We start from the raw sequence: 16957 nt of genomic DNA, 5'->3' as shown, positions 1-16957 counted from the left end.
TCTTACGCCTGTTGCCTTTTGGTTATGTTAGAAGCTTTGTGAACCACTTTGTGTACAGCACTACACACATGTACATTACATGTGATGCAAAACATAATAGAAAAATGCTGCTGTGTGAGCCTTTTTGCATACAGTGTGCTCATAAATGTGGAGAAACTTATTTATGGGAATCATAATCTACCGGTATGTATGCTCATATTAACACAGTACAGACATTATATTTTGCATGGGAGAGATGACAAAAATGAATTTCCCCCCACATCCAAGTATCAAAGGTTGAGGCTATCTACCTCACTGGAACACAAATGGAATCACACAAATGGAGACTTTGCTTCTTACCCTAATCTGAATTGAGAAAGACAACCCAGCTACACAATAAGAAAAAGTTGGTCTGCTGCAAATATTCTCACATTTGCTGTCAGTTTCCATGCTTTCCTTTAAGCATCAATCTTTGCAGTGTGAAATATATGAAAATGCATTACCCTTCCACAGTGGGGCTTGTTATAACCACAAATCTCTTTGCAATTTAATGAAAGCCATCAAACCAGGTAGATTATTATATTCAGAGAAGGACAGATGACTGTGGGTTGGTTTCAGGGGGAGGCAGTGAGAAGGGTTAGTGAGACAATGCATCAAGAGACACATTGCCACACCTCCAGAAACTCTCTTTAGGAAATGAGGAAGCAAAATTGCGGGGAAGAGGCAGAGAGACAGATTGCAAAAAGCATGTTTCCAGATTCCTTTGTTGTAGCTTGTGATATCAGCAACCATAATAGCGCATGGAAGGCAAGATATGTTAAAGCTTGAGTTACAATTTTGGCAGCGATTTTCCTTATGTTGATGAAACTGTTAAATCAATGTGTATGAACCAATTTGTTTCTGATAGGTATAGACTATCAAAATTAGTATGTTCAACAAATTATATAAAACAGCTTGACTATCTCCCTCCTCATGGCTACAAGATTTATATCAGCTGAACAGATTTACATTTCCTTGGACATGCCTAACATCCTTTCTGTAAAACTTTGTATTCCCCCCCGCCAACTGATGCACTATTATATGCTTAACTTTGTATACAAACCTTTCTCAGACAGGTGGCTGTTAATTTACTCCATGAGTATCATACAGATATTGTATTATTATTAATTTATATACTGCTTATATGCCAAATGGGTTTACTGTAGGTTGTGCAGGAGTTCACAAGAAGATAACAGCATTTCTCACCAACTGTCCTCTCAGTGATCTCAAGAAATTCTCTCTCACACTTTATGAATTTGTGGCTGCTACACAACAGGTTTGTTGATATTCTTACCTGTGAAGATCTTATAATAGCTGGAGTGGTAAATTACTTCTCATGCAAATGTATCTCCACCTGGTATTTGAATCTTTAATTACTCTGCTTCCATATACATATCCAAGTTAGCTGAGTGTTCATTAATGACCTAGGACCAAATTCAATGGATTCAAGTTACAAGAAAGGAGATTTTTTTTTAAAAAAAACCCAACAACCACCAGGAAGAACTTTTTGATAGTAAAAGCTCTTGGACAGTGGAACAGACTCCCATGAGTGGTGGAGGACTCTCCTTCCTTGGACGTTTTTAAGCAGAGGCTGGATGGCCATTTTTCATGTGTTGGAACTCCTGCATTGCAGGGGGCTGGACTACATGGCCCTTGGTATCCCTTCCAACTCTACAACTCTATGATTTTATGCTGATGGCATCCTCTAGTTTTCTTAGCTCAATTTGATGTAATCTTTAATAACTCTTATTCTTTCATATCACATATGAATATAATAAATATATAATAAACCAAACAATTTATTTCAAATTCAGAGGTGAAAGAAGAGGTTTAACTTGGTTCTTGGTCCTAGGATACTGTGCAACTATGGAAAGTGTTGAATCAACTGATATGTTACTTAACTAGTTGCTCTACTTGATGTGAAGACTGAAAACCACACTTGTCTGTCAAGTTTGTTTTCAACTCTGCTTTATTGAAAAAACATTGTCTGCAAGTTGTATTGCATTGAAGTCTACAATCATCATCAGATCCAAAAGGATATTTAATACAGACATTGCCATATACTACTGGAAACGTTGCAGCATGTGGTTTAGCATCAGCTATTTTATTCCATTCAAAAACTGTAACAAAGACTGTATCCCAACCTTTTCTTCTCACATTCCGAACATCTTGTGCATCTTTGATGATCATCTAACAGATGAAGAATGTTTTGCTTTTCAGCTAGAAATGGTGTAGCATGTAATAGATCCATTTCAAGGAAACAGTATGAAGAAAGTAGCTTTGCCACTGACTCTGAAATAAAAAGATGTCACTTGTATCAGGCATTTAGATTAATATTACAATACAGCAATAGAGCACTCCTGTGATCTTAATGCTTGTGGTTGCCAAGGACCAGAAAGAGACTTAACTTCCCTGACGGTAGTATTTTTGAATGTATCCTTTTTTCCCCTCCCACAAAAGGAAATGGTTGTACAGTACTTGGTAATAAGTTGCACAGAGAATAAAACTTGCCCTGAGAATGGCTTGGCCCATATTGACAGAGATAGTGCAGAGGGAACAATGTATGTTTATTCACAAGGAACTTTGCAACATGTCCAATTTGCTGGATATTAATTATTTGCATTAGTTATTCCCTGTATGTGAGTGCAATGGCCCAAGTGGAGTCTGCATGCTGGACAAGCAGGTGTCAATATATACATATTCTGAGATCTTACAGGAATGGCCAGAAAGGCTCTGAAGACACATTTTTATCAAAATCAATGTACATACTTTATTGTATCATTGCAGTACTGTAGTTAGCTTGTGTGTCTATATGCTATATTTCAACAGGAAGCCAGTTAACAAACTGTGTGTACAAATGACATCTTCAGTGAGTTGGAGTTTGGCTGGTAGAAGCTAAGCAGGTCATGGGCACTGGATGAAGATACAGTATTCCTGCCCTGCCCTTGGTCTGTACAGCAACATAAGAAGGCAACTTGAAACGCTGTGGGGGGATGGGGGAGACGACAACCTCCTGGCGTTTTAAGCAGTGAATGTGTACATAACAAGCACCTCCAACCATAAAATAGGTGTAAATTCTACCACAGGCTTTAATTTACTATGACACAAACCATGTCCTATTTCGGCATATACAGAATTTTCTTAATTCTGAAACAACAGCCCGGGCAATGCTCATCTTCTCTTTGGGGAACTGATCCTGTACGGAATTTATAAGACACAGGTTGCAGTCATGCTTCAACACTTACTTCAATGGGAAGTAAACAAGCACAGGATTGCACCACAGAGATAAGAAAAGCTATACAGTACAGTACTGTATAGAATTTCTGGCATGTTCAAAGCGCATACACCGCCTCAGTCTTAATCATTACAACCCTGTGAAATATGTCAGTATGTTATTATCCCCCTATTGCAAAACGTGTTTGTGTGTCTAAAAGAGACTTGCGTTACCCTAGCTCAGTCCTCTTTTATTGGCGTTTGGGCTGCAGACGTGGGTTGTTTTACCTGCAACTGTACTATTCCAGCACTGAGACGTTTGCTGATCGTAACATGACGATACGTTTCCTGAGAAGAGAAACGTGTCCCCGCCGTGCCAAAAAGGAGTCCCTTTGTTTCTTTTCCCCTTTCTCACCCTGAAACCAATGAACGCACTACCGAGGGCCGGTCTCCCGAGGGCGGGACGTACCCATGTGACTGACCGACCAGGCGGGGAGGAACCGCCGCCCCCGACTAGCGGCGGCCTACCCGGGCCCAGCGGCGGCGGCGGCGGCGGCTCTGTTTCCGAGTTGGTCGCTGCCGGGCCCGGGCCTCCATGGGGAGGCCGGGCAGCCCCCCGCAGGCGGAGAGCCGCTGCCCGCTGTGGGCGCTGCCGGAGGAGCTGCTGCTGCTCATCTGCTCGTACCTGGACGCGCGGGCCTTGGGCCGCCTGGGCCAGACCTGCCGCCGCCTTTGCCGCTTCACCTGCCGGGATGCGCTGTGGAGGCGACTCGCCCGTTCCTGTCTCAACGCAGGCTTCAGCGCGCACGGCGCCGACCTGTAAGCGCCTGGGCTGGGGAAAAGCCGGCTGGGAAAACACGGGGCTTCGCGGCCTAGCTGGTTGCTAAGGGGCGCCCTTGTAACCAAGGCCACGCCCTGTCAGGGGAGGTGGGGTGTTCCTGAAGCGCCATGGCCCGGCGAAGGAGGGAGGGAGGGAGATGACCCGCGCGGATTCCCGCAGAGGAGTCCGGATGGCCACGCGGAGGGGCGGAGATCTGGTTCGGGGCTCGTAATGGGCGCGAAGCGGCCTGGGATACACAGTCAGTTCAGGGGCCGAACTGTGCTTATCGTTTTGTTGTCCCGGGACGTACTGTCCTTAGGTACCTTATTAGACACGGTATGTTGTGTCCTGGATCCATTGATCTCTGCAATCCAATGTTAGATCCCACAATCTTGCAAGGGACCCAGGCTGTTAGGACATCTCTTACTGTGACAGTGGATGCCAAGTTTTGGATAGCAGACACGGCACCTGTTTTCACGACAATTTAACATTGGAGGCTTGCTTTAGCCCAGGCATCCTCAAACTGCGGCCCTCCAGATGTTTTGGCCTACAACTCCATGATCCCTAGCTAACAGGCCCAGTGGTCAGGGATGATGGGAATTGTAGTCCAAAACATCTGGAGGGCCGAAGTTTGGGGGTGCCTGACTTTAGGCAACACTCAAAAAGATGTAGATAGATGTGGGCTTGTCCCTTCCAACTCTACATTTGTATGGTTATATATGCTTCCAGAATAAGTTTTTTTTGGGGGGGGGCTTCCTTCTTGCAGCCCCAACCCTTACACACCTGATAGTAAGTCCCATTGGCTTCAGACTCTCTTTGAACTTGGTTGCATTGTCTGTTGGGTTGTACAGCCCTGGTTCTGAACAGAAGGCAACACTTTGAGACCCAGGAATGCCTAATAGCCCTTGGGTCTAGTTGCATTTCCATGTGACATGCCAAACTGCATTGAGTCTCAGATAGGGCATTTCTTAATTATTTATAATCTGATACAGAAAGAGGAAGAGAAGTGAGTTCATAGCATAGCTGCCAAGTTATCCCTTTTTTACAGGGATTTTCCCTTATGCTGAATAGGCTTCCTCGCGAGAAAAGGGAAAACTTGGCAGCTATGGTTTATAGTACTGTACTTCTTTATCAGCATGGACCTTTCAGTTTCAATATGCAGGAAATTGAAAGGTCGATTTTGGTGTTGTGTATTCCCGTTGCCATGGTAGTAGTTGTGGGCCTGCTGTGATTACTCGGGATACTCTGTACCCCTCAAGTGTAGCAAGGCTGGAATAACAGCTGAATTAGATTGGTTCTTTTCTGACCTATGCTTAATTACTGATTAGTATGATTAAGTTCTACTCAAACTCTACTTCAGGGATGGAGTTAATGCAAAATTACAATGTTAAAACTATCCAGTTAATGTACATCATCTTCCTTTACCCTGTTCTCCTGGTTTGCTTCTTAAGGACACAAACTGGGAAGTGTATATTGTTGCACTTTCATGCACATGGATCATTGCATTTGTAATTGTGTGGGAAACAAACTGTCAATATCATCAACATGTGGTGAGGAAAATTTCACTACTTCCCTGCCTCCTTTGTTTTCTGATGAAAAATGTGTGGCATAAATTGCCCCATGATGTAGCTGGATGCAACAGATGCAGTATAGCATCTAAATGGTTTACATTTCAGCTGGTAACTATCCAGCTGAAATGTTCATCATGTAGAAATTGTAGATGCTATGGTATATATTTAATAAAACCCAGTTTACTAGTAGTGACAATTGAATCAATGGTATTTTGTGAAGGAGTATGGGGAGGAGCTATAGCATCATAGATCTCTTATATGCAGACCCCAAGTTCAATCCCTGGCATCTCTAGGTACATCTGAAGTAGTAGGTTAGAGAGAGACTCCTTCCTGAGACATTGAAGAGCTGTTGACAGTCCATGTCGATCAGGCAACAAGTGGTCTATGTTCTGCTTTGAGGGTTGCATTCACCTTTGGCCAACTCTTTTGGGGGCTAATGCCAGTGGTGGATGTGACCTAAAGCGAGAGTGGTCATCACAGACTCTCACACATGCACACTCTCTCATGTGCGTGCACACACGGGACAAACACACAGCTTTGTATCCTGGTTAAAGGATTAGTGGTAACTAGTGAATGCTGGTGTTGTCATATCCCTTAATAGTAGTTAAGCGGAGAGAAAGTTGTCTTTCTTTGATTTCTTAACCATATTAAAACTAAGCTCTTTTGGTATTTAACAACTTATGTGGTATTTTATTTATTTATAATAAGTATTTCTGTACTGGCGTATCATAAAATATATCAAGGTGGTGTACACTATAAGACACAATTTAATATTCTCACTTAATAATAAAGATACAGATAATCATTCAGGTGGCTGAGTAAAAAAAAGAAATAAACAGCTGCAAGGCCTGTCAGTACTGTACAAGAGCCTTCAAGAGATGCCTGAAAGTGAGAATACCTGCCAAATCATTGCTGGAAGAATTTTCCACAGCACTGGACAGATGACACTACCGTGTTTCTCAAAAAATAAGACACCATCTTATATTTATTTTTCCTCAAAAAAAAAAAACACGGTGGGTTATTTTCAGGGGATGTCTTATTTTATTTTATTAAGTATGGTACAGTTTAACCTACAAGGTTAAACTGCCTATCACTATGGCTTATTTTCAGGGTATGGCTTATTTTCGGAGAAGCACAGTAAATGCCGAACTCTAGTTGAGACCAATTGGGCCTCAGCTAGGGGAATGAACACCATTCCTCCAGATGATCTCACTTTTTCACCAGATGAAGTCCTCTCTGGATGATTTTCATTAATTTGTTTTGGTGTTTTTCTTAAATAAATCTTGGATTTATTTTTAATAAATCCAATCTTTCATTTGAGCGTGTCTTATAAGATTCGCAAGGGGCAGAACCTGAAGTGTTTAAAAAAATCTGAAGCATTTGAATTAAAAACACCAAAATCTTCAGTTAATCATGAGCCAAGAGCCATGAAATAATTATTAAAGTTGAAACAGATTATACTGGGCCCGACTAACATTAGTTGGATGGCCCTAAACAGTTTAAAGATCATAGCTGCCAAGTTTTCGCTTTTCTCGCGAGGAAGCCTATTCAGCATAAGGGAAAATCCCTGTAAAATAGGGATAACTTGGCAGCTATGTTTAAAGATAGCTTTAGAACATAACGCTCTTTCCAAAAAAATCCCCTATTATGCCAATCTGTTTAAAAATGTTCCTGAATGGAAAACCAAGGAGACACATCAAGACCTGGGGTTGTGGGAGGTAGTAAAGGAAATTCCCTTTGCACTAGTGTCTTGGGCAATAGTTACATTGAAATCGGCAGGGGTGAGGGCTGTAGGATTGTTGTGTCTTTCAGCACCTGGGATCTGCTTGCTGTGCTATATTGTCCTTCCTTCTGAGGAAATGAATTTTTGTATTTTTTCATTAACTATAAGCTCTACATTGGATGCAGGAGGGGGTCAGGTATACAACGTAACAGGTGCAGTAGTTGGTAGGGCCTCTACTCTTGTTTCTAAAGTGAAAGGCTGAACAATAATCTAAAATTTCAGTCAACTGAGGAAAGTGTACAAATGAAAGCATATATAAACCTCTCGAGGTAACTTTAAATGTTCACTAGCTTTTCTTAAAAGCTTTTTTGATTGCATTTTCCTATTGTAGAGTTGACTCTTAAAATACCTCAATAGCATTATGAGTGTGACTGTGTGAAGAGTGGTGGGAAAATGTTTAGAATTGGCCTCTTCCTATATTTTGCTTCTTATCCCTGGCTTCCTAGATAAGGCTTCCTAGATTTGAGCACATTGTGTGATAGTAGTACTGGGTTTTGTTTTGTTTTTTGCCTGTGAACTGGTTATGTGCTTCTTAGCTTGCAGTAGAAGACATGTACAGTAATATACTGTATAGTATACGCTAGTCCTTGGACTTGGATTTGGTACTCCTGCCAGCGAACACCACCTATAACCACTTTCCTGCCACATACAGTAACAGATGCATATCATGGGACAGATGGAGCTATGGGTGGGATAAGGTGGGACCACAGTTACAGTGAAGCAGACAACAACTTTGAATTTCTCAGATCTTGTGTGCAGGTGCAAGATGGTGACTAGGGGTTGGCAGTTGTGTGTTGATTTTAGGTAAAATTATGAAGGTTTATATTTGTCTTGTTAAGGACAAGTTTTGAAAATAAGTTGTGGTAGTCAGAGTCACAGCTACAGGTTTCTATTGGCAAATTTCAGGGTTTGTTTGTTTGTGTTAATATTGCTTTCAACATTTTGGATGTCAAGTTTTGGACGTTTGAGCTAACACCTCCCCAAATCCAATCATGTGGGATTATTTCCAGCTAATCTCTAATATTCTATATTCTTGGATGAGGTTCTTGAGCAGGCATCCCCAAACTTCGGCCCTCCAGATGTTTTGGACTACAATTCCCATCATCCCTGACCACTGGTCCTGTTAGCTAGGGATCATGGGAGTTGTAGGCCAAAACATTGGGAGGGCCGCAGTTTGGGGATGCCTGTTCTTGAGTATGTGGTGGCACCTCAGCTCCAGGTGTTCTTGGATGAGGTGAATGATCTAGATCTGTTTCAAACCAGCTTTAGGCTATATTTGACAGGAAGCTGAGAGATGGCTGCTATTCTAGATGGCTGCTACTGGGCCAACTTATTTCCAGAAAAGATCCATGGTAACTGTGGTCCCACCTTATCCCATGAATTTCAGCTGGCATGTTCTGACATGTAGGCAATTACAGTGGTACCTTGGGTTAAGAACTTAATTCATTCCGGAGGTCCGTTCTTAACCTGAAACTGTTCTTAACCCGAAGCACCACTTTAGCTAATGGGGCCTCCTGCTGCTGCCACACCGACAGAGCATGATTTCTGTTCTCATCCTGAAGCAAAGTTCTTAACCTGAGGTACTATTTCTGGGTTAGCGGAGTCTGTAACCTGAAGTGTCTGTAAGCTGAGGTACCACTGTACATATTTATTCAGATATACCTTTGGCCTCTATTATTATTTACTGGATTTCTTACCTGTCCTTCACCATAAGGTCCCAGGGTGGGCAACAACAATATAAAAAGGCAATATTAAAATCAGTTGAAACAATTTTGATTCAGAAGCATAGGGTAGGTCCTAATATGTGTGTGTATATATATCATGTGTCAAAAGTAATGGTAAAGAGTTGTGTCTTCAGTTTATGGCAAAAACTATATAGTGAAGGTGTCAGGTGCACCTCTGTGCTTAGGAACTGCCACAGAGAATGCCTTCTCCCATTCTGTCCCCCCACCAATGTCTAAGTGTGGCAGAACTATGAAGAGGGTTCCTACACAACACCTGACGGAGTTCTGTAGGAAAGGAGATGGTCTTTTAGATGTTTGGGGCTCTAGTCATTTAGATCTTTAAAAGTAATGTAAGCACCTTCAATTGGGCCCAGAAATGAACTAGCATCTATAAGCTCACTAGTTTTGCCAGTGTAAATGTTGCAGTTTGCTCAACAGCCAGTTTTGTTTGTTGGTTTTACAGATGCTTTACCTATGTGTGCTTATGTTTTGTTATTTGATATTTTACTCGTATTTTACTGTTAGCTAGCCACCTTGAGCACCATTTGGTGGAATGACAGCATGCAAACAAACAAATAAGCAGTGTACTGGTCTTGGAGGTTATCGTCTCACTTAGCCAAGGGTTTGATGGTGTTCTGGTCAGGTTTCTCTACTTTGACATTTTTTTGGTCAGTTTTTTAAAATGGAAATTACAATTTGAGTATTACATTATAATTTTTATTTTGTTTCCAGAAGGCTAGGAGAGGGAGACATTGTCAGAGTATCCTTGCTCGCTATTCCTGCACAGGGATGAAAATAATCTCAGAACACTTTGGTACAGTCATCAAGAGTTGGATACCTCAGGTTTCCAGCCTTGTGCATGACTACTAATGCTTTCCTGTTGTACTGGAGGTGCCCCATCTAATAATTGTAGAATGCCATTTGCCCTTTATGTTAGCATACATTGTGGCTTCTGCTCTCTCTTTTTATCCTTTGAATTCCTAGGAGACCAGCATGGAATGAGCTTCTGTACTGTGCACAGCTGTGTATTGCAGGTGGGATAGATTGATTAAGGTATTAGTCTCTAACATGATCTATGGTGGATTGTGCAGTGTTCTAACAAACAGGGTAAAAAAAACATCTCTAAATGTTCGCATGAGTATTTGAACTTACTATTAAGTATGGAATTTTCAGTACTTGATTCAGAGCACATGGGAGCTAGGAAGCCAAGGTTCACAACTGTATTTATTGTCATCTTCAGAAGTTTGCAAAAGGTTTTGTTTAACGGTTTCTGTGTGATGATAAAAACTGAGTAACATTTCTTTAAAGGGGGTGGCAGGGAGAAAGAGATTGTGATCAATCACCTGAAGAAGCAGGAAAGGGCCATTTGATTTTAATATAGTTTGCCCAAATGTACATTGCAGCAGGAAGAGAGGTCTTGTATTACAGTATGTGCACGTGGTGACTGAGTGCATAATTTGAAAAAATTGTATGCTGCCCTTCAGTAACCAAATGTCTGTAAGAAAGTTCTCTTCAGATCTTGTAAAGCAACATCTCTAAAGTGTTTCCTGGTGTTGTCAGAAATGATGAGCCCCCTTCCCTGAACGCCAGAGCATTCTTTGCCGTGGCGGTTTTATGACCAGCAATGTGGTAGTTAACTTGGACTCTGTTTTATTCATCGTACACCTTCTTTTCATCTTACTCTTGGCCTTAGCTCTCCCTTTTAAACTTGCCTATTCAGAAATAAAAATATACCTGGGGTGAGCTGTAGCTGAGTGGTGGAACATAGTGTTTTGTTTTTTAAGCAAACATCCTGAACCTGAGCATCCTTGTTTGAAAATAAATTGTCTCATTTTGATAGGACTTGCTTCCAACTGAAAGAGCTATGACATATAGTTACCAAGCTACATATAGCTCAAATGCATTTTAGTGTCATTCATGGACGTTTACAAGAATTTTGATCATACCAAGGTTATATAACATTAATAAAATTAGATTTATTAAAGATTAAAGTAAATTAAAGATATGTTTCAAATGTGATGGTGTTATGAGACATTTGGCTTGGAAATAAGGAGATAAATAAAAATAATTTGACTCCCCACCATACTTTACAAACCTTTTTAGGCCTATGTCAGATTATCCAAGGGGCTAATAGATTATATACTATTGCATTATATCTATAACAGTGGAAAGCAAAATGCCAGTGGACAACAAAAGAGGTTTAAAGAAGCTCTCAAGGCAAATCTTTAAAAATGCAGTATAAACCCAGATAATTGGGAACACTGGCCTGCAAGCGCTCCAGTTGAAGAATAGCCTCTACGAAATACGTCATGGTCTTTGAAGAAGCATGAACTCAGGACGAAAATAAGAAACATGCTAAGAGGAAGGCACGTTTGGCCAATCCTCACCATGATCAACTCCCACCCGGAAAACTATGTCCCCACTTTTGAAGGACATGTGGATCCAGAATTGGCCTCTACAGTCGCTTATGGGTACACCGTTAAGACCATATTCATGGAAGACAATCTTACTTGGCTATGAGTGATCGCCAAAGAAAGGAGAAAGAAGATGTAGTTAAAATAGCATTTTGATGTGGTCTGTGTCTAAGGTGACTCTTGGTGCTGAATAAATTGACTATTGCTGTAAATGGGTGAATTAATTAAGAGATAAATATGTAGGGTCAATAAGGTGATAATATCTTCATTTCTTACACATTGCTTCAGATTCTAACACAAGAAATCTATAGCTTAAAAGGGGAACATTAACATTAAATCTCGTGTCTATGTACTATGTCCTTTGCATTGTTTTCCCCTCCTACATTTTTACCAGTTTAGGACATCTGATCTAGGCTGCTTAAACATGGATTCTAGGAAAAGAAAGGGAAAAAATTTCTGAGCTAGATTGATAGCTCTTCAGAGTGACAGAGTCGATAAATGGTAGATAAGAAAGCTCCTGTCTCTTCATAATGTGGACAGCCTGATGCCTGAGGGTATAGAGGTCCAGCACTCCTATTTGGTTCAAGTACAATCCTGTCTCTGTAAGCGTCCTAACATGGTGCTTTACTAGGTTTAGGCTTATTTGTTGTGTTAGCACCATAGGAGGAAGGAGGCAGGGTATGGTAATCACTTCCAAGTCAGCTTTTGCTGGTGGGAGTGTGCAGGCAATCCTTGAAATCTGAAAAGCTGGCGCATTCCCTAGTACTGTAGAAGTAGATCCAATAAAAGACTTGTAGAGCTGGCTTGGATGTCACAGTAAATCATGATTTGTCATGATAGGAACAAACTGCAGTGAGTTTAGAGCTCACACGCCATTCCCTTCTCTTATCCTTTGCAATGACTGTAAAAAAGAGGATTGGAAGCCTCAGTTTTTTTTCTAAACTGTGGTTGTTTCATCTGAAACCAAGAAACAGTAGTTAATCTAATTATGGCTTGTTTCAGCAAACTACACTTAAGATTACCCACAGTTTAGAGTTTGGATGTTACACTAAACTGTGGTTAATCAAAATAGAAGTGAAAGTTTCTTACCTCATTTTCGCAGCTGTGTTTGGGGAGGAACGTGAAAGGGTTTTCTGGCTGGTCTTAGCACGAGGTACTATGGTTTATTGCAGTGTCCACAAAATGGTCTCACACTGGTGCTTATACTGACTTTTGGCTCTGAAAAGAGCCAAAAATATTATTATTTGAAATAATCAAATCAGTGCAGTTAAAAAACTACAATAAAAGAGTTGAAGAAAATATGGCAGAGCAAAAATGTCTCAACTGCTTGTCTAAAGGACAGGAGAGAAGGAGCCTGTCTAATTTGCTTTGGGAGAGAATTCTACAATTGGGGAGCTGCCACTGTAAAGGTTCTAAGCACATTACACTAGTGCTTCACCAATTACAGTTGCTCCTGATCCATTTCCAGGCACAATTTGAAGGCTCAGGATCAGGCTACCTACAGGGTCACCTGTCTCCATATGTGCCTGCTTGGGACCTAAGATCTTCATTGGAGGCCCTCGATGAGCGTTGTTGCTGGGTAAGCTGTGGCAGGTTACAAGGGGAAAGGTCTTTTCTGTGTTGATACAGAATGCTTATGGGATGCTCTTCCCAGATGTTTACCTGGTGCCTACCACAGTCATTTTGGCACCAGCCAGGTAAAGACTTTTTTCATTTTCTCATGCCTTTTTATTTATTTTAACTTCAAATCTGATTTTTGTATTTATTTGTGGTTTTATGCTGTTTTTAAACCCCACACCCAGACTATTGCCCGATCTTCTGATTTTTCCTGACAATTTGCTGTGGGGTATATAAATATCCAAGCAAATAAATAAAACAATTAGAACTCAATCTGAATCCATGGGCATTTAGATTTCATACATGAACTGGAAGTTAATACCCAGTCCAAGACATTCTTGCAAAACATGAGCATTTAAAGTGGGAATTCTTCCTCATACTTTCAGTGGACATATTTTTTGCCATTTTGGACCAGAGTAGGAGGTAAAGCGCAGAGACTGCAAACTGACCCTCTAGTCTCTTTTCCTGATTGTAAAAAAAGAGATTCTTAGGTGATGGCAATCTCTGTGTGTTTTTGTTTAAAGTGGGTCACATGCCCAGGAATGCAGTCAAATTATAATGGTGACAAAGTGCCGGAAAAGGGAGGGAGATTGGGGAGGGGGGGAAAGAGAGAGCCCCAGGCGATGGAAAGAGAGCTGGGAATACTAGAGTCTGGCTAGGCCTCAGGGCCAGGTTAGAGATTCTCCCATGCATTAACAGCTATAAGAGATGTTTGTTTAAAGGGATATTTTTTTCTCCTTTGGGGTGCTTTGTCATTTTTTAAACAATACAGGTCATCAAGAATGGAGAGGGATGGTTAAGAAGAATAGTTGCACTCCTTGGTGCACTTGCTCTTGTTTCTTCTGCTATGTAACTTATCAAACTTCATGTTTAATAGTTTCAAACATTGCATTGATGGAGAAATTCTACATGTATTATTTTTTAAAGTAATTGTTAACTCACTTAACAAAGTATCAATAAGTATATAAATAAAGCCACAATCCTAAACATACATCCTTGGGAGCAGAAATGCCCAAACTGAATAAAATGTGTTATTTTTTTGGGGGGGGGGTAAACCCCACCCAACATAATCATATGACACAGCGCACGTGCGCGCGCGCGCACACACACACACACACACACCATTTGAATAGCAATGCCCATAAACTTTTTGGGAAGTTGCCCCCTTAAATATTTTACGGGGGGGGGGGGGCAAAGGAACCTCAACCCCTAGGAGTTGGCTCCTATGCTTGGGAGTAAACCCCATTGAACAAAGTGGGACTTACTACTTAGTAGACTTGTATAGGATTCCCCAGTGAAGCCTCTCTTTGTGATAAAAGAAATTCAAGTCAATGTGAAGGTGATAATTGCTTAAAATACATAGGAAAACGCGGCAGGTTTGAACTGATACAAGGTGATTTTCCCATGCTCCTAAAAATTGATGGAGAAACTTCATGCATAGCTGCCAAGTTATCCCTTTTTTACAGGGATTTTCCCTTATGCTGAATAGGCTTCCTCGCGAGAAAAGAGAAAACTTGGCAGCTATGACTTCATGGGCCAACAGGATCTAAACTTAATTGACTTTGTTAAAACAATATTGTTAAGTCAGTATTAAAAAGATTTTTTATTGCCGGGGCAACTATTCTGGTTTGAGTTGCAGGGAACTTCAAGTCCTTCAGTAGCCAGTGACTAATATCCCTCTAGTATCACTTGTTCTAGCACAGCTTATTAGGATAGGAAAAGAAACAGTTTAAAAGCAGCACCTTACTTTACCCATTGTTTTAAATCTCTTCTGTGCCTCATGTTTTTTTAGTTCTATCCACTGATGCATGAAAAGAGCTTTCTTCTTTGTTAGCCCCCACTGCTAATGGGGAACTAGACATCTTCTATTCAGTCTCATGTTTGATGGATGGAATTGCTAGCAAATCTCCAATTGCAGACTTCTTTTTTTGTTGTTTGGGGGCAGAACATGGTTCATGTTTCTACTGCTATCCTTAAGGGTTAGCTTACTGCTGTGATTTTCTTAGAGTTGCATTAGTCTTGCATTTCCAGTGTGAGAGGAAATGCCATGGGAAGGCAGTTGGTATCTATTTGTCCTTTTGGAGGTTACGTCCAGCACAGAGTTAGCTACAATTAGGTGTCACAGATTTGGTGGGACTTACAGTGCAATTATATGCATGTCTTCTCAGAAGGAAACCCCATTCAGTGGGTTTACTCTCAGGTAATTGAGCATAGGAATGCACCTTTATGTACCCAAAGCTGTGTGCTGGGTAGTGGTCCATGTAAGCAAGCAAGAGTGGTTTCCTGTTGAGAGCAGAAGAGTAGAGTGTTCTCAGCCATTGCTGTTTGCTACTGGGTCTGTCTATAAGTTAACCCACATCTATATCAGAATTGGCCTCAGTTAGTACCTAATTTTACTAGTCCAGAAGACCTAACTATGGAATTTAAGGTAACCTCTAGTATTGTGGTCTTTCTCCTTTAAACGTCAACTTCATGATGGTGAAACAGAAGGGGTTTGGCTGAGTTACATGGGATGGGGAAATTTACAGCAGTAATAAAGGGTGTTGTAATAAAGCCTTAAAGCTCCAGCTGCCTACATATGGACAGTGCTGCTGTAGGCAACAACGGAATTTTATACATATTTATACTGTACCTTCAAAATGTACATTAGTGCTTTTATGGTATAGCAGGAGCAGGGAAACCTCCAGTCCACAGGCCTTATTCAGCCTGCCAGTCCCTGGAGACTGACCCATCAGGACTTTTAGGGAAAATCATGCCCACCTTTCGTGCACCTGACATATGAAACTTAAAGCTGCAGCTAAAATGAAGAAAAACCAGAAGCCCGTTATAAACGTGCTCCTGATTCTTTCTTTGAATCAAAAGGAAGATTTAGTACTGGGTAAAGAGTAACATAAGGGAAGAAGAAGTATCTGCCACAGAGATCTTACAATACATATCTCAACACTGTGGTCGACAACGGAGGGAGGTAAGAAAGGGCAAGAAAAGGGTAATGGATGGAACGTGAACAAATGCCGTTACACCTGCTTAGGCTACCCCACTGAAGTGGTCACTAGCTAACTAGCCTGAACTCACCTTTCTAGTTCCATGAGAACAGAAATCCTTTCCAAGTTTGTGTTAATAATAAACAGCCACAATAACTCTTGTGCTGTTACCTGCCGTGCATTTGAACGGTTGGTGCCCATGAGCCTGGTGCTGGAATGCACAAAGCCAGGACAAAAGCATTCCTGCAGTTTTGTTCCTCCCACTGTCGCACATGCCTGCTTAAAGCAGCTTTCTTTCATGCAGAGCTCTTAGAGGATTCTCTTTATTTGCTTTATCAGTTCACCGGCTGCTAAATTTAGACTCTAGCTCTTGGTAGTGTTAAAATAAAACCTCCTTAGCCTCCCTGAGTGATCATGTTTGTGCCTAATTTCAGAGATGAAATGGGTTGGTAGTACTGTACTACCTTGCTGGCTTTGCACCTGGACTAGTTGGTAACTTCCACCTTGCACATTTCTTTGGGGCTCATGCCCTTGTGTGTAAAGATTCATTGCAAGTCACATACTTTGAAATGCAAAAAACAAAACAAAACACTATTTGCTATGGCTCCGGAATGTGGGCAGAAAAATTCTGGCTTGGTTTTCTTTTTGGAACGAGCTTTTCAAAATTTAGAAGCGTAGGGTATGTGCCAGCGCTGCAAGTGGAAGTGTAACTGAACTACTGGCACACTAAATATAGTGCTGTAATAAAGGATTTTTTTAAAGATGGGAATCAATATCTTATTTCAGCAGAGCGTTTGGTACATTACCTCATGTAAA

General features: G+C 41.1%; 1 protein-coding gene and 1 long non-coding RNA gene across 2 annotated transcripts in view; one reads left to right on the top strand and one right to left on the bottom strand.

Moving 5' to 3' along the window:
- Positions 1–1969: 1969 nt before the first annotated feature.
- LOC132592156 (uncharacterized) lies at positions 1970–3839 on the bottom strand. Its single transcript, XR_015950011.1, has 2 exons — positions 3701–3839; positions 1970–2310 (listed from the first exon to the last, which is right to left on the bottom strand). It is a non-coding gene; the product is annotated as an uncharacterized LOC132592156 (long non-coding RNA).
- The window catches only part of FBXW4 (F-box and WD repeat domain containing 4), a 77862-nt gene continuing 64644 nt past the window's right edge, over positions 3740–16957 (top strand). Inside the window, exon 1 of the mRNA XM_035134119.3 lies at positions 3740–4050. Coding sequence (XP_034990010.1) covers positions 3827–4050 — 224 coding nt within the window. The 5' untranslated portion in view covers positions 3740–3826. The remainder of the gene's footprint in view (positions 4051–16957) is intronic.

This window comes from Zootoca vivipara, chromosome 5 (assembly GCF_965207765.1).
Source record: "Zootoca vivipara chromosome 5, rZooViv2.hap1.1, whole genome shotgun sequence".
In the NCBI taxonomy this organism is placed as follows: domain Eukaryota; kingdom Metazoa; phylum Chordata; class Lepidosauria; order Squamata; family Lacertidae; genus Zootoca; species Zootoca vivipara.
This window is presented reverse-complemented; position numbering and strand designations above follow the sequence as displayed.